The 23,624-nt window shown below is 37.7% G+C and overlaps 2 protein-coding genes across 2 annotated transcripts in view; one reads left to right on the top strand and one right to left on the bottom strand.

The window, feature by feature from the left end:
- LOC134752192 (dipeptidyl peptidase 9) overlaps positions 1 to 13,138 on the bottom strand; it is a 34,947-nt gene extending 21,809 nt beyond the window's left edge. Inside the window, exons 1-6 of the mRNA XM_063687805.1 lie at positions 12,565 to 13,138; positions 7,943 to 8,144; positions 6,625 to 6,797; positions 3,410 to 3,507; positions 2,300 to 2,402; positions 1,195 to 1,313 (exon numbers count right to left, since the gene is read on the bottom strand). Coding sequence (XP_063543875.1) covers positions 1,195 to 1,313; positions 2,300 to 2,402; positions 3,410 to 3,507; positions 6,625 to 6,797; positions 7,943 to 8,144; positions 12,565 to 12,851 — 982 coding nt within the window. The 5' untranslated portion in view covers positions 12,852 to 13,138. The remainder of the gene's footprint in view (positions 1 to 1,194; positions 1,314 to 2,299; positions 2,403 to 3,409; positions 3,508 to 6,624; positions 6,798 to 7,942; positions 8,145 to 12,564) is intronic.
- Positions 13,139 to 13,808: 670 nt separating this feature from the next.
- Positions 13,809 to 23,624, top strand: part of LOC134752193 (unextended protein-like) — a 39,564-nt gene continuing 29,748 nt past the window's right edge. The window contains exon 1 of the mRNA XM_063687806.1: positions 13,809 to 14,392. Within this exon, the coding sequence (XP_063543876.1) occupies positions 13,941 to 14,392 (452 nt within the window). The 5' untranslated portion in view covers positions 13,809 to 13,940. The remainder of the gene's footprint in view (positions 14,393 to 23,624) is intronic.

The following is a 23,624-nucleotide window of genomic DNA, read 5'->3' as shown; positions in this document are numbered from 1 at the left end:
ATTTAAAAGCCTAATTATGAAAACGGTAAGACGCGTAGTAAACTATTGACCGCCACAGACGGCTGTGGCCGTCATCACAAGTTTTACCAAGGATGCTAACGCCGGCTACAGCCGTCAGCTTCGCCAACGCAATAGGGACTTAAAAGTCGTCGTCAATAGAAGTTGCAAATAATGTAAAGAAACCATTTTACCTTCATAACATCATAATCTCTTTAAAACGACAACCATGACTTTATCAACACAATGGCCACGCGCTCGAACACAATGGCCACGCGTTCACATAAAAGAAACAATGGCTTTTGTTTAACAGATTAGGATCTTTGGCGTAAAAATCATTTGAGAAGATTCAAACTATACATGACGTCAATGACCGAGGGAAACGAAGGATTCATTTTCTTCTTGGGCTTAAACACTTTCGTATATCGCCGCTATACTTACTCAACCTCGTACCTGCAACACTCATTTGATGACAAAAACACCCGTATTCCGAATGAAAGAAAAGCGACATTTCCATCAAATGATTGTTGCAGATATGAGGTTCAGAAATTATAGCGACGATATCCGGATGTTCTCCTCTACAGGACGCATTTCACAATCGATTCTCGGGAAATTTGGTGAGCAGATTCGATAAATATACACGGTGGCTAAATAATAAGTGCATTCCCGTTGCTGAGGTTCTGGGATTATACTGAGCAACTTTTACTATGGGATCAACCCAGAAATCGCGAAAAAAAATTGTGCTGTTTCATACATTTTGGCTGGTCCATTTTCTATGGGAGGGTAAAAAAATTTTTCGCAATTTCTGGGTTGGTCCCATAGTAAAAGTTGCTCAGTATAATCCCAGAACCTTCCTGGCAACGGGAATGCACTTATTTTTTAGCCACCCTGTATATTTTTTTGGTGATTCAGTGTTGTTTTTTAGGGTTCCGTACCCAAAGGGTAAAAACGGGACCCTATTACTAAGACTCCGCTGTCCGTCTGTCTGCCACCAGGCTGCATCTCATGAACCGTGATAGCTAGACAGTTGAAATTTTCACACATGATGTATTTCTGTTGCCGCTATAACAACAAATACTGAAAAGTACGAAACCCTCGGTGCGTGAGTCGGACTCACACTTGGCCGGATTTTTCCAAAATGGCGGAGCCATGGGCTTCGTGAGATCTACAACTCACAACGTCCCTAGTAATACTTACATTGTGAATCAGAATTTCCCTCGTAGTAATAATCGAGGACCGTGGGCGAAGCTTTCTGCAGCTTGAAGGTGACCAGACGCAATATTGACTTGGCGTTCGGAGTGCCCGCTCTTGGGAACCTGGAGAGTACAAAACATACAATCAATGAAGTATCTAAATACGTAAATGAGGGATACCGCGTTTAATTTTGCCGCTAGGGGCGCTAGTGTAGATGGAGGTCTTCCAAAATGTCAAATAAGATAAGATAAGATAATATTTATCCATTTAAAACTTACGCTAATTGGTTTTATACAATGGTAAATATACAATTTATACTTAAATACTAGTACATTCATAGATTCAACTCAAAATAGGTAGGTAGGTAAATGCATATGTTTTGGGGGTTTCAAGCTTTTTTTATCGGGAATTTTCACTCCATATTCATAATTGTGGTAAATCTTTGTCCATCTTTGATTAATCGTGGTAAACAATAGATATAGCTCAATAAATGTGTGGTTTAAAAAAAGTGCCAACTAAATTATATGCAAAATTAAACAGGTTGAAAAAAATGGCACATTTAGACGGTAAAATACCTTTGTGTGTATTAGAACGTATTGATTTTATAAAAATAAGCATAGAAGAATTTTAAGTTTTGTTTTTCAGGACCTACATCTACAGTGGCGCCAACTGGTGAACACAAAAATGATAGCCCTCATTAATCCAGGGTAGCGTTGGGGGCCCCCAGTACTAAAGGAAGGACGCTTAGCGCGAAACATTCCGTACATTAAAAAAAAATTAAATTATTTTCTCAAATGATTTTTACGCCTCACACCAGGGCCGGATTAGCGGGCAGGGATAGAGCGAGTGGAGCGGCCGCTCTAGGCGCCGGATGGCAAGGGCGGCGCCAAAATGGCAAATGAGAAAAAAAATAAGTTTTAAAAGACGCGAGTGTGACGCGGGCCCAAAAATACGGTTCGTTTTGCTTTTGGGTAAAAAGCTTCAACGAAGGGCGCCAAAACCCGATTTCGCTCTACCCTGATCAAGGACTCGGGCCGGCACTGCCTCACACTCTAATCTGTTAAACATAAGCCTTTTAAGTTAAATAAAGCATGGCTTTGATTCTTACCTGAATTCTTCTACATCACCACTGCTGGACTGTGAAGAAGGGAAACTGAATATCTTCACGTTACTCTCGTCTACCTCTTCGTACACTATCCTGAACACATCATCTAAAACAAACAAAACTTAATGGATTACCAAAATGCGTTAAATAATGCAAAATAGTGCAGCAATACTGAAACTTTCCTGCCTGCCGCAAAACTGCCGGAAGCGCACCCTTTTCCATTTATTCCTTTAATATAAAATTTGGAGTATCGCTCGCAGACATATCTGCATGTTAAAAAAACCGGCCAAGTGCGAGTCGGACTCGCGCACCGAGGGTTCCGTACTTTTTAGTATTTGTTGTTATAGCGGCAACAGAAATACATCTGTGAAAATCTCAACTGTCTAGCTATCACGGTTCATGAGATACAGCCTGATGACAGACAGACAGACAGACAGACGGACAGACGGACAGCGGAGTCTTAGTAATAGGGTCCCGTTTTTACCCTTTGGGTACGGAACCCTAAAAACTAAAACTTTTTTTTACGTAGTTAGCAGATAATCATACGACCCGCCGGATGGAAAGCGATTACCATAGCTTATGGACGTAATAGTAAGACCTCTAGTGGCCCACCATACGAGAAAATAAAATCAATGGTATCAGATAATAAAATTGAATTCGTTTTCTTTTAAATTTGAACGAAACACAACAAAAGCGAGTCTGTTCCAATTTCATAATGATTCAAACATTGGAGGTAATTTGTACTAGTATCAGGACCGTAGGACGCTAGAGGTTATATGAATGATCTGTGTATGACTTTTCGAATTGGTGCCGTGACCAACATACACAAATCTAGGTTTTCGAGGGCTTGGTTTCCGCAACTCGACGTCATATATTGCGCCTATTTTGCGTGATGGGTTGCCGGCACTACTCTTGCCAACCCAGCTCTTCCAAGAAGCCTAGGAGACCCTTGATGTTGCCGACGACTTCTGGGAGAGACCCCGGCGAACCGAGGTATTGTGTCCGGTATTCTGCCACCCCTGGACATTCGAGGATGACGTGGGCGGCTGTCTTTTCTGCCTCCATGCATGCCCTATACCTATACAAATCTAGTGTAATACAAAAAGTTCTCACCGTCTGAGCACGGTTGCCACCAGAAACCCGTATACCGGGAGAACTCCTCCTGAGTCACGTAGCACGGCACGCCGGCTTGCCTGGGGTCGTCGCTTAACCTGTGAACAAATAAATAACGAACTTACTAGAAGACATATGTGACGTTAGACTTATATTGACCGGGATATAGACCGTGATTACCTTTTGTATTATTTGTGAGCTCCCGATATGACCAACAAGTGTGAATGCGACCGTTGGTAACGTTGAAAGTGAACGCAGCCGACGCGCAAGAATGAGGGTAGACAGAGCGCTGTCTACACAACTTTGACACCCACCCGCTATCTTCAGTCACCCGTGAACATGATGCATGTAACTGCGTCGAAATATCGGGAGCTCACAAATAATACAAAAGGTAATCACGGTCTATATCCCGTCAGTATAAGTCTAGTGAAACTAACCGTGAATCATTCAAAACTCTAATATGTGACGTTTTCAATCATAAAGAATTTTTGGACCCGGGTATGTCCATAAACTACGTCCGGACCCGGGTATGTCCTTAAACTATGTCCAAATAGAGGTATGAGCACTGCGAATGACATCTCGCTTTGTGTGGTAGGGCACAGGACAGCGGATGTCATTCCAGATCTAGAGCAGAGCCCAACTGGGGAAGTACCTCCACCTTACAGAAAACCGCAGCCAAATAACACTAGACCCTACTAATAGTGTTGTGTTCCTGCCGGTGAGTAAGGTTGCCAGAGCTCGAGGGAGAGGAGTGTTAGTGTCGGCAACGCGCATGTAACTCCTCTGGAGTTGCAGGCGTACATAGGCTACGGAGACTGCTTAACATCTGGCGGGCCGTATGCTTGTTTGCCACCGACGTAGTATAAAAAAATAAAGCACCACATTGTCGCTTACCACAAGGACGAAAATTGCTTGTATCTTTATACGAAAAACCTGTCAGAGGGTCCTTATGGCAAGCGACAATGTGGTACCTTTTGCTTGCAAACGACACATATAACGTACATGACAGCCAAGTCAATTTGTAAAATATAGAGTTAGGCCAGGATTACACTTGTAAGTTTTACTTACGTAAGTAGGGACAAAGCTATTTGCTAGAATGAGATAACGATATTCATATCCCATTCTGTAGTATAGCTGTGTGTAGTAAAACTTACGAGTGTAATCCTGGCCTTAGACCAAGCTAATGCTTATTGTGGCACTGTCACACTTTGTCATGTCAAGGTCGGTGCGGAGTTAGTACTCTATGTATATGATCGTCAAAATGTGTTACTCGTACAATGAAAATTAAATTAAATAAAATATGATGTGTTTAGATAGAAAAAGAAAACAAGGACCACCAAAAATGAGATGGGAAGACGAAATTGTAAAATTCACAGGGAGACATTGGACCAGACTGGCGAGAGACAGGGAAAAATGGAAAGGGATGGAAGAGGCCTTTGCCAAACGGCATACAGACCAAACCGAAACCGATGTTGTCTGAAACATTAATATCATGTTAAGAGGCCGTAGTCTATTTTGGAGCAAAAATGTAAAATTGATAGATTTAGTCGTTGAAAATATACACGTTTTGTTACGTAATATCTAAATAACAAGTATTGGTTTATATTAGCACGATTTCTCATCTTGCCTATTAATAATGAGGTCGCGAGCGTGCGTCACCGGTAATGCATGAAGAGAAGGGGCAGTTTTTAAAAAATCATCAAAAAATCATGGTGGCAAATTATACAAATTGATGTATAATAATAGTTTCAGCAAATGTTGTAGATTGTTTAAGTATCAAAATTACGTTAAAATTAAGTCGATTTTCAGAGAAATTGTCACTTGTTTTGAAGTAATTTCTGGAGAAAATTGATTTCGTCTAACTTTCATTTACACTACTTCAAAGTCATAATAATAAAAATGTAGTCTGATAAACGTGAAGGACAGGATATGTGTAATACAAAATTACCATGTTTAGCAGTCCAAACTTTACGAAATTTACGAAATTTAATAAGAGCGACAAAATCAGTGCTTTATGCGCGTTTACCTAAACGTCCATCAGAAAAGCAAACATTACTAATTTAGTGAGTCTGTTTTCAAAAAACTGATCTGATAAAAGGTAAGATAAAAAGACGTGCTAATAGAAACCAGTACTTGTTATTTCAATTAGGTAACAAAGGGTGTAAAATTTCACGGACAAAATCTATTACTTTTACATTTTTGCGACTAAAATCGACACCGGCCTCTTAAATTATATACTTGGATAAGTTGTGTACAATAATATTTAAACTCTCAAATTGTAAAAAAATATGTCTGAATAAAAGGCTTATATTATTATATTATATTATATTATATTATTATATGATGTGTTTAGTTCATTTCATTCTGTAGTGAATCAACACACTTTTAAAAAGAGTCTGTCTAAGACAAGCGTAAGAGTGGAAACGCGACCGTAAACGAATAATTCCTGTGACAATAACTTTCTCACTACGAAGTCGATGCAGATTTAACTTATAATAATATGAAATAAAACTATGAAAACGGATTATATCGCGTATATTGAATTTATAATACATCCCGACGTTTCGAACTCTTTACAGCGTTCGTGGTCAACGGGTGACTGAGGAAAAATTACAAAATGCAAAAAATACCCACATACTAAAATAATGAACAATCATAGACTACAAACTTTAAGGCTGGTTGTACATGCAAAATCGGTTCATAAGGCTAGTTATACACTATAATTATTTTTCAAGTAAAGATATATATATATACGCGATAAAAATAAACTATGCCGGCTCCAACCCTACACCACGGACCCGAGAAGATTTAATTCCCTCCTAAATTGTAGGAGGGTATCCCAATATGGGACCGGCAACAATAATAATAATAAAAAATAATAATAATAATATAATAATAATAAAAAAAAGCCTTGTATTTCGAGTCCAAGTTAATTACATTAAATAAGTCAGTTTCGTTACAGTAAAGCATTTATAAATATAATTTTATGTATTTTTAGTATGTCAATTTAAATAAGTCAATTTTTCACATATATTATTAAGTAATTTGATATTATAATCTTATAACAAAAATTTAGTTTGCGGACAAGAACCCCTCATCGGGTGAAGGCCTCCTTACTTACACGGACCTAATTTTTATCTTTCATAGAAGTCCCACTTTTCACCTCGCACCTCGAAAATGGTCGGATTATACGAGTAGTAAGAAGGATATCCTACCTAGTACTGTCAGTACTGGCATATGTGAGCCGCTGTGGGCGCAGGCCCGGACCCGCGAGCCAGATGTCCCCGCGAGCCGCGTGAGCGACGAGGGCGGGGCTCCTCGGGCACATGGCCGGCGTGAGCGGTGCTCCGCTGCCGAGGTGAAGAGCCCGAGGTACCAATGGAGGCGTCTAGAACATATCATATCATAATATATAGTTGGTCAAACCAATTTGTCAGTCAGTAACAACCAGGAAAATTATATTCATCCCTTTCTTTTGGGCGCTAGTACTAGTGTAAGACAAAGATATTATAATTCTCTTTGTCTATGTTTGAAATGAGACAGTCCTTTGACAAACTATAGTTTGAATAAACAAACAAGCGAATGTCATTTCATTTTGCTTCTTAATTTAGTATTAGGTAAATATGCTACATATAAAAGGCCATCAGAAAGAAACATGGTTTCAATAGGCTTAAAAACATTTTAACACACTTTATCACTGTAATAGTAGCGGGTATTTGAGCGTTGTTTCCACGCATTGCAAGTTTTAGCTGAATTTGTTTGCGTCTAACGCACACTCTTGCCATTTGTCGCGTAGAATTAGTGTAGGGGAATGTAATAGCCTAAGGAAAAGCCTTTACTTAACAAACGAACAATAACGTAGACGAAAAATTACTCCCACATGAGCTTTGGAAGCGATCGCGTAACTTCATACTTGTCAGAGTGTAGAGTGTAAAAAATACCATTTTATAAGTATAATCCTACTATGCACTCTTTCACCCTGCAGTGCCATACGGCTTGCGACACTGGGGTCTTTCCTTACAAAGCTATCTAAGAATTAGGTTGGTTTCCTTCTCCTTCATACAGTAAACTATTTACCTGTTTCACAAGTATACTAGTACTATACACACTTCGACTCTCGGTCGAGATACGGCACGGTAGCCTGGGGAATTTCTATAGTCCTTCACATTCTAATGACCTGATTACCTTCCCCTTCATCACAAATAAACAGCGACGAGGAGCATGGGAAGCTCGTAAGAGTACGTTGTCGCTCCCATAATAGTTGTTTGTCTCTGGATTATTTGGTGGAGTTCGTAACTAGGACTCTGAAGAGGCGTTTTTATGTGACACGATAAACTATTTACCTGTTTTACATGTAAACTACTACTCTGCACCCCTTCACCTTGCATCGCGACACGGCATGCTACTTTGGGCTATTTCCTTACAAAACTACCTAAGGTTAAAGTTACTGTAAACACTTATTAATACACTTTTACTTTTCACCTGAATATGGCATGCTATTCTGAGGTATTTTCTTACAAAACTAAGACTGACCTGGTTACCTTCCCCTTCATCACACACGAACAGCGACGAGGAGCATGGAAACAGCACCCGCCCGCTAGAATGGAGCTCGTAGGAAGCGATACCGCAAGCAGCCACACGTTGCCGCTCCCATAATAGCTGTTCTTCTCTGGACCATTTGCCTGAGTTTACTCCTAGTGCGACATTGGACTCTATAAGTGGCTTCCATTCCAATCTGAAAAGTAGATACGTAAGTATATAACGTGTGTGGGTTTCCAACCAAACGTCGCAAATTCGAGCCCTGGTTCATATCTTCTCAAATGATTTTTTCGCCTAAGACAGTAATCTGTTAAACAAAAGCCAAAAGCTCTATTGTGACGGGCTCTAAGCTTCCAACTTTGGCACGTGGCAAAGCAACAATGCCATTTAAAAAGCAACTGAATCGCGATAGTATTAAAGTTCAAATCTTTCTGACAGCTCATTTAAGAGAATACACAGCGCTAGAAAGATTAGAACTTCAGTACTATCGCGATTCAGTAGCTTTTTAAACGGGATTGTTGTTTTGCCACGCGCCAGAGTTGGAAGCTTAGAGCGCGTCACAATAGAGACAATGGCTTTTTCACCTCAGCAGCTCGAACAAGCCTACTTTCGTCACTCCAGGGAGTAAAACAATGTAGCTTTTTAATTTAGTGAAGGCCATGAACTTCATACTTTTATTACATTTTTTTTTACGGTACGGTACGGTACGGTATCGTATCGTACATATTATAATAATTTTTTTTTCTGTTTATTCTGTGTAATTCGAAATACATTTTAACCTTTAATATGTTTTCACTACTGAGGTGAAAAATTATGTGTGCAACACGAGAGCAAAGTTATTTTACATCTCGTGTTTTTGAGTCCCTCGCTACGCTCAAGATTCTACCTTAGAATCACTCGCTTCGCTCGTGATTCAATTATGGAATCTTTCGCTTTCTCGGGACTCAAAATAAACACTCGCAAGAAAAACCAACTTTCCTCTCTTGTTGCACAAATAACTATTGTTTAACAGATTACTGTCTTAGACGAAAATATCATTTGAGAATATGAAGACTATACCAATAAGTTTCTCGAAACTTAACATCATGGAAAGGCTAATTGTTGTTATGTTAATATGTTGTTGTTTCACCTGAAGGTTGTGTGAAAGTGATCATTCTTGATAAGACTATTTCTTATCATTTTGTACCTAGTTTCAAAGCAATAATGGTTATTTGTTTTACAATTTACAAAACTAATATTAAAATTAACATGTAAGCACTAACTACCTGAAATAAAACAATATGTATAATTAAGGCTACACTTAGTTAAGATAATCTCCAAATATAGAGATTGTAACTGAGTTATGACTGTACCTTAACATTAATTTTAGAAATAAACAGTGCTAATATTGATGCGCACGTATTTGCAAAGTGGAATTTTGAGCATTTTGAGGGTTTCAAAGGACACTTTGTTCTCGAGTGAATCACAAAAACTTGCATCACACCGATGCAAAGAAAATAAACTGTAAAACATTACAAATTGAATTTAAATTAACGTTATTAAATACTTATCATTCAAGAACATTACTTAAAAGTTAATTGTACCAGCCAACATGTGGAAACAACTCAAATTTTACATCAGGTTATTTTGCCAGTTTTGTGGATAAAATAAAACGAAACTTTCTTATCAGTTTTTGAAGTATAAAGAGAGCCTTTATGAGCTGGTGTGGTAAAAACATTAAATTTATTGCACAACAATCAGAGTTTTTTATTTATTATCTTATAACATGAATGTCATATAACTGAAATAATATGCTAAAAGTATGTAAACCTTATCTGATATAACTGATAATTTACTAAGTAACAAGATAGCACCCGGGTATGTCCTTAAACTACGTCCAAAAGAGAGGTATGGGCACTGTGAATGACATCTCGCGTTGTGTGGTAGAGCACAGCACAACGGATACCATTCTAGATCTATAGCAGAGCCCAACTGGGGAAGTACCTACAGACAAGTACCTACAGAGAAGTACCTTACAGAAAACAGCAGACAAATAACACTAGACCCTACTCATAGTGTTGTGTTCCTGCTGGTGAGTAAGGTTGCCAGAGCTCAACGAGGGTGCGAAGTGTTAGGGTCGGCAACGCGCATGTAACTCCTCTGGAGTTGCAGGCGTACATAGGCTATGGAGACTGCTTAACATCAGGCAGGCCGTATGCTTGTTTGCCAGCGACGTAGTATTTAAAAAACCCGGCAAAGTGCGAGTCGGACTCGCGCACCGAGGGTTCCGTACTTTTTTAGTATTTGTTGGTATAGCGGCAACAGAAATACATCATCTGTGAAAATTTCAACTGTCTAGCTATCATGGTTCATGAGATACAGCCTGGTGACAGACGGACAGACAGACAGTGAAGTCTTAGTAATAAGGTCTTAGTAAATCTGAACTTATTTATACATAAATCGTCTAGATTAAGTATATCATAAGTGTGTAAAAATAATTTGTAAAAAAAACCCTTGTTGTGGCAATAAATTATTTATCTATTTATCTATCTATCTAAATACTAAAAACAGAATAAAATTAATAATTAAGTGAGGCCCGTGACGTGTAATTAAGTGAGAAACGTGATTTTTTTGCCTTTTTTTGCGTAATGGTACAGAACCCTTCGTGCGCGAGTCCGACTCGCACTTGGCCGGTTTTTCTGCTCTATACAGCACAACCAGGCCAAGGTTTGAACCCACAATTTTTAACCACAACACACATTGAGTTTAGTGGTTTAAGTACAAAGGAAAACTTAACCCTGTAAAAAAATTAGAATCTACTCCTCACCTTTTCACTTATAAAAAACAAAAAAAAAAGATGACGGACAAATTAAAAACAAAAATGTACATGTACAATGCTGTGGCTCCAGTGAAAACGGGTGCAGATGTAGTGCATAATTATTTTCCATTGTACTTTCATGGAAACTTACGAACGTGTCTTGCTATTTCAGCCAGTCTCGGTACAAAAAGTACTGATGTTGACTGAAGTAGCATTACAATATAAATGTTTCCAAAAAAATAGAATGGAAAAAAATTATGCACTACGTCTGTACAAGCCTCGTGCAGCTCAGATGAAAAAGGGTAGAATTTTCATATTATGACTCTTTACTTATTTGATTTTAATCAGTCACAAAAAAATAAAAAGCATATACACGGTGGCTTAAAAATTAAGTGCATTAACGTTGCCAGGGAGGTTTTGGGATTATACTGAGCAACTTTTACTATGGGACCAACCCTGATCTCACAAAAAAATTTGGCTGTTTCATACATTTTGGCTGGTCCATTTTCTATGGCAGAGTAAATTTTTTTTTTGCTATTTCGTGGTTGGTCCCATAGTAAAAGTTGCTCATTATAATACCAAAACCTCCCTGGCCAAGGGAATGCACTTATGTTCAGCCACCATATAATATATGTCGGAATCATGGGCGTATCTTACTATCGGCAGCGCATCAGAACCTTCAATCGTGGATGACGAGGGCTTTCAATGAAATACGATATTCAACTCACAGTCTTTACTACACAAGACTGTTTACAAATCACAGCACGTTACATTTCTTATCCAAAGCAAACCAGTGGATTAGACCCAGGAACCGCCAACGTCGTCATCTCCTCCCGTTCGTGCTCATCAGCAGATAGATTGACAGCCTCACTTCAATTGTTCTGGATTCTATTGTTTAGGCAGCGCCGCAGCGGCAGCGCACTCTATGACGACTTGGCGGAACAACTGCGTCGAACGCCACTCAAGTGTACTGTAACACCCTAGTTTGCTCTATTTGTCAAAGATTGCGCGATAACGCCTATGAAAGGCAATAGATGGCACAATTCAGTCATTCTCCGACATATATATTTTTTTTTTTATGATGAATAGGCAGGCGTTTGACCACAATCCCACCTGATGGTAAGTGATGATGTGGTCTACGGTGGAGCACGCTTACCTATGAGATACCTATTAACTCTTGCCTTGAAGTAAATAACAATTTCTAAGTACTTATTATGTAAAATGTTGCATCACCAAATGACACATATATATGTTAATCTGACTTTCTTTTGTGTTCAGAATGATGCAAGCAATTTAAAATTTAAAACAGTCAATTACAGACTTAATTGTTAATTTGATATTGTTTTATTATGTTACTCATTAATATTAGCAAAGTAACCTAATTAATTAGTAGTAGAGAGCTACAAGTTGCGGAAAGTGTGAAAATAGTCTGAAGAGATCACTTTCTAGCGATAAGACAGCCCATTCTTTTAGCTCTACCCTTAAGATTTGTAACTTACTTTTTTTTTTTTTTGTGGTGTGCAATGTTATCATAATTATGTCATTGACTGTACCTACAATTTGTGAAGATGAAAATATTAACAAGACAAATTAATTATTAACGTGGTTAAAACTGCTGGTTGCTAAAATCGGATGGTGCCTACGGGCATAAATCTGGGAGTCCTCTACAGCAACAGCAGGCCACATAGTAAATAGAGGTTAATTTTTAATATTTTTTAACAACACTAAGATTACAAATTAACAATGACCCAGCACACAAAACTCTAATTCAAACGCACGATTTAAAAATGATTTATTAGAAAAATATGGAATATAGTACCTGGTGTTATTGGCATGCGGAGATGGAGTCACATCAGTGTATAGCAAGGTAATCTCCCAACCGTTCTGCGGCGTCCTCAGAAAGTAGATCCTGGTCTTCCCATTACTAAGTTTCCTAAAGGAAATAGCCATAGGAACCATCGTGGAAAGAGAGGACAATTCCTTCCTCAAGTCGTGTACAGCTTGTCTTACTTCCGACCAGGTGTACCTTTTTGACGGAACCCTCACAAATTCACCCGCTGCCGCCCCATCCCCAGCTTCCCGCACTTCCATTTTGTCAGTTTCCATAAGAAAATCTAACAAAATAATAATTTATTCACAGCTACAAATCATGATGATATAACAAAAACTCAAACAAAGACTACCACGCTTCCGTGATGTTGACACGGCGATAAGTCAATTAAACTAATTTGAAGACTACTTAAACAACGTAACAGTCATTATAAATAGTAATTAGGTGATAATTGATTAATATTTGTCTAAAATTGAGCCAACACACTCGTTTCTTGACGGCCAAAAAATCTTCCGGTGTCTTCAATTCAAGACAGCCAACTTGAAGACTATTTGACAGTCAGTTAATGCGACTTGCCAGCGTAAGAACTTAGTACTCCCCAAATCTCAAAGGAAATTATTTGTAAAAACTAAAATATATCCCAAGAAATAGATTTTCACGTCACATAAATAAAGTAAGTATGGAATTTCATTCGTCAAAATTTAAAGATAGTAATATTGTGCGGAGTAAGTTAGTTGTTAAAGCTACAGCTGCAGGTTCGTATTTATGGTACAACCTTTATTTTCTTATATATTTTTTCCTGGCAATGTATTACCTCTGTGAATGTTCAAAAATCATAATTGAATTCATTTTTTTTTTTAATAACCTACAATTAAGATACGAATAATTCACAAAACACTACAAAATACATTTAAATTACAAGGCTTTCGATTAATAGCCGTTATGCCTCAACTTTCAAAGTTGACTTACATTGTATTGAAATATTAAAGTTAAGTATCATTATACATTTTCGAACGAACCTTAATGCATTGACGCATTGACGTGTGGTTGACGTTTCATGTAATGATACCCACATAAAAAAAAATTGGAACGTGCTTTACCTTACTTTATAAAAAAAATAAGGAAACTATGAATGTTTGTATAAATGGAATTATAATATATAAAAAACAAATATCGACATAAATAATGAAATCAACAAAAATAATATATTTTATTCGTCTCCGGATGTGACAAAATACTCGTAGCACTTGGGTTTTACTGCAGTTCCGGCAACAATTGCCGCCGAACTGTCAAGAGAGGAAAACATGTCGTTATAGCTATATGCGGTTGCATATCTTATTTTTCGCGTTTACGCCTCCGAAAAAATGGTTTTAATACCAAAAGAGTTACGGACTTGTGGTTTAATATTGTGTATATTAGTAAACGTGCACGCTTTGGTAAATGCACCAACAAAACCATGGATTGTGTCGTTTAAAGTGGTAGAAAAATTGTGCGTAGAAAACAATTGTAAATATTTATTAAATGTGCGTGGTGGTGAGTTCTTGGGACATTATTCATGGAGATTAACCCCTAGTGAAGGCTTACGAGGCGGCAACTGTGATGTGATTAGTTCTAATTACGAATTGCGTAAAGTTAAGACTGAAGAATGGAGAACTGAGATAGAAATGACCGTTCCTCATGTTGTGGGGAAAATATACTTTTGCCTGCATGATACGGAGGGGAAATTTCGTCCGTTTGGTGGAGAATGGGTGCACCAAGGCACCGAATTGTATTTGGATCCCAGAAGCGACGAGGCGTCGCGCTTTGTCGCAATAACGTAAGTTTTTATTTAAAAACATGGTTGAATGACTGTCTGCTAATTCAATTAATCACAGAAAATAGTTTTGCTACAAGTAACACTTCCGTTCGATTCTATTTAATATTCTTAGGGTTGTTAAGAAGTCACATCAGTTATAATATTGTCTTCGGTTACCGCGATAGTTACTCATGAAATAAAACTATGAAAACGGATTATATCGCGTATATTGAATTTATAATACATCCCGACGTTTCGAACTCTTTACAGCGTTCGTGGTCAACGGGTGACTGAGGAAAAATTACAAAATGCAAAAATATCACATCAGTTATTTAATCATATGGCAGTATATTATACAGATACAGAGAAATCGTTTTATGAAGATTTTCTGCAATAATCCAATGTTTCACCGTTGTCTTTCTCTCTTTTACTCTCTCAATCTTAAAGTTAAAGTTTTCTTCTATTCCTTTGACTGAACTGAATTGGTATGAATTAAAAAAATATGATCAGCAGTCTACTATTTAGGTATTAAATGGAAAGTATTAGGTATTAACAGTGTGGCACGCCATAAACTTCTCATTCAGACTATGACATAATACCATAATCATTTATTCTATCATCTTATTTTGAATAAATAATGGAATTAGAAAGAAAATACATTTATTTACCAAATACAGTACTAGTTACAATACATGAATTGTGGTTCCTTCATCCTCTCCGGTACCTGGTAAATACCTAAAACAAAATAAAAGCATATGTAATTTCATGAAATAAAACTATGAAAACGGATTATATCGCGTATATTGAATTTATAATACATCCCGACGTTTCGAACTCTTTACAGTCGGGATAATAATAATCCGTTTTCATAGTTTTATTTCATGAGTAACTATCGCAGTAACCGAAGACAATATTACATATGTAATTTATTATTACTTAAGTGCCACTTAACTCAACCATTAACACTATTGCTGCAGCAATTTGTTTATCATAATGCAAGTAAAAACATACAGCTTCAGGCCGAATCAACCTGTTGCCGCTGCAAACATGTTAAAAAACTCTCTTTTCTCAGTCTATAAACCACATCAAATATCAATAACCAGCACTAATTACACCACATAACTATAATTGTCACATAACCAAACCACATTATCAAGGGTGCAGTTAATTGAAATCAAGGGTGCCCTAAATTCGCCTTAACTAAATAGCATTAAAACATAATACCACCATTATTACCAGTGCTTCGCGAAAGAGCGGAGTGTATAACTGAGCCAGAACCCTTTTGTTTTGCTGCAACGCAGTTATTTTTTTTTAAGTTTTGTTTTTTATCTTAATGTTGCTTTTTTGTATCTCTTCTGTTTCTTTTGTTTTTTATATGTGTGTATTGTGGCAAACGAATAAATGGTTTATCTATCTATTCCATTTACGATTCGTATAAACATTTACGTTATGAAATAAGTTTATGTATAATTATCAAAATTAAAAAAAAAACATTATGCATAGTCATTAAGTACGAGCACAGTGTAAAAAGTATACAGTGGACCGACGACTTACATGTACCGAACTACTAACAGTGGAAAATGTATGTAGCTCGGGTGCGCACGGTACACCCCTCGCACCCCGCTCAATTGTCCTGTCTAGACGGCTTCGTTGGACGACTGTATTTGTATTAAAACTATGAAATCGGATTATATTGCCTATATTGAATTTATAATACATCCGGATAGTTTGAACTCTTTACAGTGTTCGTGGTCAACAGGTGACTGAGGAAAAACTACAATGTGCAGAAGTACCCACATACAAAAATGTATTGTATGTCACATGTATTTGTATTGTTTTATATGCAGTGGTACGGGTGGCTAAGTCAGGTTATTTTAGAAACTTAATATTTTTACTTTTTTAAACTATCTTTACACAGATTTATATATTGTGAACTAGCTTCTATCCGCGACGTCGTCTGAGTGGGATAATGATGATGATTGATAAAAAAATCCTATGTCCTACCTTGGGCCTCAAACTATCTCCATACCAAATTTCATGTACATCAGTTCAGCGGTTTTAACATGAAGAGGTAACAGACAAACAGTTATTTTCGGATTTATAATAATACTAGTATGGATGTTACAGGATTCTATATTCATAATCATAATCATTTATTTACACATAAAAAGGGTATTATATTACCAGTCACAATTTCGCATTATCTCATGCCACTTGCAAACCAACAATATCAAGGTCATACTGTGATGTTTTAGTACTTAACTGCGTCATTATCAGTAGCTCTGCTGAAATACCTACTTTCATTTGACCATTGGTTTGCCTAGACAAGATACAGATACCTATACCAGAACGATACGGCCTTAAAACCTTAAAGAAAAGGGCGTACTCCCATCTCAAAGGTCGGCATTGCACTTGCAACCCCTCTGGTTTTGTTGATTCGTCTCCTCGTATCGTTTGCTTTCTACCTAAAAAAACTAAGGAATAAAATAAGGACTGTATCGTTTATTACAAATACAACTTTACTTTGCCGTTTTTTTTGGAATTACATTTTTATTTAAAAATTACACGTTTAATTAGTGCTTTCATAAGGTACTCATTACGTCCTGGGAGCTCGACGTAAAGCATATGGTTTAGACAAAATTTACTCAATTCTCCAGAGTAATAATTAAGCTTTTGGACAAATACTACAAGAAAATTTACGGTGTGCGAACAAAAAGATATTATATTACACAAAAAATCGTACTATGCGAACCGCAATTACACGTGATTCGTAAAGCGAAACATCTTCTGGGCATAGTGTAATCATTTCTTTTAGTAAAAAACCGGCCAAGTGCGAGTCGGACGTGCCCACCGAGGGCTCCGTACTTTTTAGTATTTGTTGTTACTTATAGCTATAGCGGCAACAAAAAAACATCATAAATTTCAACTGTCTAGCTATCACGGTTCGTGAGATAAAGCCTGGTGACAGACGGACAGACAGACAAAGAGACGGACAGACAGTCTTAGTAACAGGGTCCCGTTTTTACCCTTTGGGTACGCAACCCTAAAAATCGACTTCAATATCTATCAATAGAAAAACTTTCCTTACCAATTTGGAGCCGTATGCAATATCCACGGCACGGCGCATCTTTTGTATAAACCATGCCCTTACATAGTTACATTGTTCTTCGCATACAGACGCTACATAAATCATCTGTCAAGATGTTAAAGGCCTTATGATGATGACATAGTTGCAATACGAAACGTAAGAAACCGAATTGAATATCTGTTCGAAATCTATATTAGGCACTGGGCACTGTTAGTTGCTGGCCAGATGATACCGATACTTCGCTTCGAGTCATGCCAATACCTATATGTGGTATTTTCTACAAAAAGGGACCTTATTGTCGATGGCGCTTACGCCATTATTAACGATGCTCCGATATAAATACAATGCCGCGCGACGCTGTGCGGCGTAAGCGCCATCGACAATAAGGTCCCTTTTCATAGAAAATGCCTCATACAATTTATGACGGTGCGTTTTAACGTTTTAACTGTTAACGAATAATTGTGGTATAGTCATCAGTAGAAGCAACTAAGCGGGCAAGGTGGTTCAAGCTTTCAAATAGACTCAAAAAATCAGCGGCGGAAAATATATTATTTCGAAAATAGTTCGAAGACGAAGCTCGCCGTACATTTTTCTTCGGAACTGACACGATAATATCACTAAAAATTATCCCTTCTCCATAAATACTCGTATACCTCGCCCACGTCACTACATAGTTTAAAACAAAGTCGCTTTCCGCTGTCTGTCAGTCTGTACCTACATATACATAGCTTAGATTTTTAAAACTACGCAACGGATTTTGATGCGGTTTTTTAATAGATAGTGATTCAAGAGGAAGATTTATATGTATAATTTGTAAAGGTTTTGTGTAAATTAGTTGAACTACCCGCGCGAAGCCGGGGCGGGTCGCTAGTCTTTGAATATTACTACCAACTAGCTTTTGCCCGCGACTTCGTCTGCGTGGAGTTAGTAATTTGGGTAGCTTATTTTGTATCCAATCTGCTTTTTATCGATTCCTCATACAAACTTCCACCCCCTCTTTTCACTCCCTTAAAGGATGACTTCTGGGATAAAAACTAAAACTACCCTATGTCCTTCCCCGGGACTCAAAATATCTCTATACTAAATTTCAACTAAGTCGGTTCAGGGGTTTAAGCGTGAAGAGGTAACAGACGGACACAATTTCCAGCTATTAAAAACCATTATCAACAAGCGCGCCGTACAGTTGAGTCACTTAAAGCTGCGTTTCCACCAGGAATGTGCGAGGTTGCGTAGCTAGGAATGTGTTTGTTAAGAACCAATAAAATATTGTCCACTAGAGCTGCGCTGAGCGAGGATAGGTAAATGAAGTGATTGTATTGGTTCTTAAAAAACACATCCCTCACTACGCATCCTCGTGATCTCTGGCATAAACGCAGCTCAAGGCACAGTTATTTTGTTCAGACTTCTATAGTTAAGCCCGGTTCACATTTGTCTTTCCACACACGACACGACACGTCAGACAAATGTGAACCGGGCTTTATTCTGGTTCGTTGTCGAAAAAGGACTACTTCTGACACAAAAGTCACATGACTTCACTTCTAATTTATACAAGACCCGAGCAAAGAAAGGCAAAGCACCCGCCCTCTATAACCCAAGAGCCGAGTCATTCGCTACGCACACTTACGCGTATCAAATAGGTCAATCGACAGTGTCCTTGGTTACCTGAATGTAGGGCTGTCTTTCGATCGGTCCCCGACTTTAGGCGTTCAGGCAAAACCCGGACACTTCTTTATGCGTCATGAGGACTCCGATATTTTAATTAATTTTATAATCGTTAGAAAAAAAGTGGACATCACTCTACCTCTTGAATAATGGTCTCTATGATAGCTCCTTTTAGTGTATTTTGGTTGGCTTAATTTAAAAAGTAACCATATTCTTCTTCCTCGGTTCCTCATGGCTGAGGATCGCGACCACATGAGGTCGTTATTTTGTGCACCAAGGCTCTCCATTCTGCACGATTTTCCGCCTTCCTGATAATAGGCGCCTGTGTTGATCCCTGGCAGGCCTACTTGACAGTGTCTACCCAGCGGGTTGGTGGATGTCCACTACCCCGTCCTCCATCCACCATGCCAACCATAATGCTCTTTTCAAGGTAGTCCGGCTCCCGTCTGGCCACGTGTCTAAAGTAGCTAAGGATCCGCTGGAGGCAAATGGCTGATAAGCGGCACTGGATTTTCAATTCCGTCAGGATTTACGCATGAGTACTAAGTACGAGATGAACCATTTTCTGCGATGTAAATAAATAGGTCATTTCATTCTCCAAATTTCGTGGTTGATCCCATAGTAAAAGTCGGTTAAAGGTTAAAACAACCTGTGTTTACGTAATATCTCTAGGATAACAATAGCTTATTATGTTATCGCATATTTGTTTAGTTTTCAAAAGGATGCTAATGCTACCTTCTTAAATATTCACATTCGTGGTTTAAAAATGGCATCGGGTCTGACGAATGTTATCGTGTGCCCTTATCTGAAAGGCTGCCGACCAAAATAAACATTTTTGGTACATAATGCGCTGTAATCCCGGGACTAAATATACATACATTACAAGCATATACCTTCGCAGGGCTTTGCACGTCTATTTACTAGAGTCTGGCTAATGAAAGTTGAACCTGAAAAAACGCGGCATTTTCAAAAAATCTGTAGAAGGCGGCTCTTTGATTACAAGTATTGGATAATTGTTATACTTTTTATGATTTGTAGAATATGAAAATTATAAAAAGTATAATTCATTAGCCAGACTTTAAGAAGATAAGACTTTTTGCGATAACTCAAAAACGGCTGGACCGATCACGGTACGCTATAGTTTTAATTGAAAGTATTTATTAAGCTTTTATAATTTACGATTTTGTTTCATATTTTATTGGACCCATGGTTTAAAAGTTAGAGGGACACATATTTTTTTTCTTTCGGAGCGATTATTTCCGATAATTTTCACTTTATCAAAAAATTGTTGTTGGAGACCTATCGAACACACCATACACACCATAGGATTAAAGCGAAAAACTATTAAAAAAACATATATTTTGTATGGGAGGTTCCCTTAAAGATTTTTTTTGTAGTTTTTATTCTACCGATCTGTCGCCAGCATGATTTATGTATGCATGCCAAATTGCAGCTGCTCTTTCTAGCGGTCACTAACGATCACGGCGCACAGCCGCGGACGGACAGACAGACGGACATGGCAAAACTATAAGGGTTCCTAATTGACTACGGAACCCTAAAAATGGAATAACCTGACAAAAAAATAAAATAAATGCACCAATGTGCAAATAAATGATTATGATTATGAAAAATCCGGAAGTCACCCTAAAAATCTTGACATTTCCTGACCGGTTATTTCTCCAAGAATAACCCATCCAAAACTATATGCTGTAGCTACAGCACAACCTTCCCATTCCTCTGCCCAACTCCAAACTTTTAGCTAGCTCTTCTAGTGGTTATTTGAAGATTTGAAGTTTCTAATAGCAAAGATAGATATAACTCCGATGCTAATAGAAAACCCTGACCATAGAGTACTTATACTAGAGCGGTACTGTCATAGTAAATTTTGTAACCCCAGTAAATTCACTGCCATCTGTCGACACACTTTAAAACTAAAAATGAAGATTTATAAAAATACGATAAAATGTGTTTAAATATAGATAAAAAAAAATTTATTTGCATTAATTATTTTTATGATTTTGACCCATGTTCTTTCACTGATATGCGTTAAAATTGTTAAATAACAAACGAAACCGTCAACGCCATCTATACGACAGTAGGCCAAAACTAGTAGCGCCCTCTGAACGAGATTCAAATTTTCTTGATTTTCGAGGCACGTTTTTTCCTTAGACTGTATCCATCTATTACGGAGTTATATCTATCTTTGCCCTGACATTTGCCATGCCCTGCCCCCCGCAATTCTGACAAAGTGTGCATTTATTGCAAAATGCCGGGAAGCTTCCTAGACTAGATTATGATTTATGGCTATATTTTTTGCCATTTCTCGACTGACAATAGTCACTTATGCTGTACAAAACACATAAACATTACGATTCCGGTTACGATAATAAATATAGCAGTAATATTGTCTTCGGTTACCGCGATAGTTACTCATGAAATAAAACTATGAAAACGTCTTAACTTCTGTTGTAATTTTTCCTCAGTCACCCGTTGACCACGAACGCTGTAAAGAGTTCGAAACGTCGGGATGTATTATAAATTCAATATACGCGATATAATCCGTTTTCATAGTTTTATTTCACAAATATAGCAGTGTTATTTCTTTATTTATTAATAAAATCTTAAGTGTTCATTTTTGGCACTGGCTCAAACTTTTATAGTAAAATTTCACTACGATCCTATAAAAAGCGTCTACTTACTAGCCAAGGTTTTGTATTTCATTGCCTATTGGTGGACGATTGCGTCATATATTTGAGAGCGATTATTGAATCGTGTGCGTAGCGAGGGATTCAGATACAACCGAGACTGGTGTAATTCTTGCTTTTTTTTGTGAATTTATGGTAGTAACGTTTTTAAAAATGCAGGTTTTTATATTGGTATCCGCGTAAGAACGGTGACGATATAATGTATTTAGAAATATAAACTGTTTGTGAGTTTTTCGACTGAAACCCACAAATGTAGTATGTTAAGATACACTTAAATGGTATATAAGTCTAAGTGTTATACCACGCCACGAGTTAAATAGTTCCTGATATTGGTGATTTTATTTAATAGTATGTCATACATAATTCACAAATATATCGAAAATACATAAGGTATGTCATGTCACAAATTGATTTCCAAGGTTCTTTAGCCATTGAGCTGCGTCAGAACAGAAGTGAGTGAGAACAGGTCTTCGGGGCTTCCAGGGTAGACTCTCATTGAGCGCTCCTGTGTTGGACAGTTTACGATTCGGCGCCACAAGTTAAGATGTTAAGTTTACGTTAAGAAGTCGTATCTATAAATTTCCCACATCATTCACCCAATATCTGAGGCATAATGTTTCCCAAGCAGAACTATATTGGTGAAAGATGGATAGTGTAAAGTTTGAGCAACTAGACGCAGGGCTATTTATGGAACTGGCGGCTTGCCAAAGAGATATCATAAACGTAGGGATGATAGTAATAAATCCCTACTTTGTACATTAAAACGAGTCGTAAAAATAGGAAATTAGAAAGAAACATGGCGCTTCGTGCGAAACTTGCGACGGAAGATAATGGACACCGACCTTTTATAGCAATAACAGAAAATATATTTCTGTTTTAAATTTTGTTCGTCATGTTCCTCGGCTATATCACTAGTAATTTTACACGAAAATTACACTTATATAGTTTTCAGGGTAACGAATTTTATGACCACCATTTTACCAAATAGCACAGTTGAAATGCAAATACATACTTCATCATTCGCTTGCCCTTGCCCCATTCACTTGGGGTCGGCGCAGCATGTCTTTTTCTTCCATACCTTTCTGTCACCCGTCATCTCATCATTCACTTGCGCTAGTTTCATATCATCTTTCACACAGTCCATCCATACTTAATACATACTTCGTGCGTCGAAAATCGAAGTTCGAAAAATGTTTATCTGTATCTCCTCTGTAGAATCGTAGTCGAGATTTGGATACATCAATTTTGGTTTACGAAGTTCGCAGTAGATGTGATCGCTTTATGAATACCCCGCCAAGGGCCCCTCCCACCGGGTGAAGGTGGCTGGCCTGTTCCCCTCCCCGTTTTTAGGTCACGTACTAATTGTTTGCGACTGTTGTTCTGCTTCGGCATGGGAATGAACACTTGTACACAACCACATAACAACAGAAAGTGTATATTTTAGCAAGCCAGGTAGGCAGGGGAAATTCAATCTTAAGTCAATAGCTTATGCTTATATTATGTTTTGACACTTTTGACGACCTGTCTGGCCTAGTGGGTATTAGTGACCCTATGAAGCCGATGGTCATGGGTTCAAATGCTGGTAAGGGCATTTATTTGTGCGATGAGCACAGATATTTGTTCCCGAGTCATATGTGTTTTCTATGTATTTAAGTATTTATAGATATTAATTATATTATTACATATATCGTTGTCTAAGTACCCACGATACAAGCCTCATTGAGCTTACTGTGGGACTGAGTCAATTTGAGTGATTATGTCCTATAATATTTATTTATTTATTAAATTATCTAAGACT

Source organism: Cydia strobilella, chromosome 24, assembly GCF_947568885.1.
Source record: "Cydia strobilella chromosome 24, ilCydStro3.1, whole genome shotgun sequence".
Lineage (NCBI taxonomy): Eukaryota > Metazoa > Arthropoda > Insecta > Lepidoptera > Tortricidae > Cydia > Cydia strobilella.
Note: the sequence above shows the minus strand (reverse complement) of the source record. Positions and strands in the feature narration are given on the sequence as shown.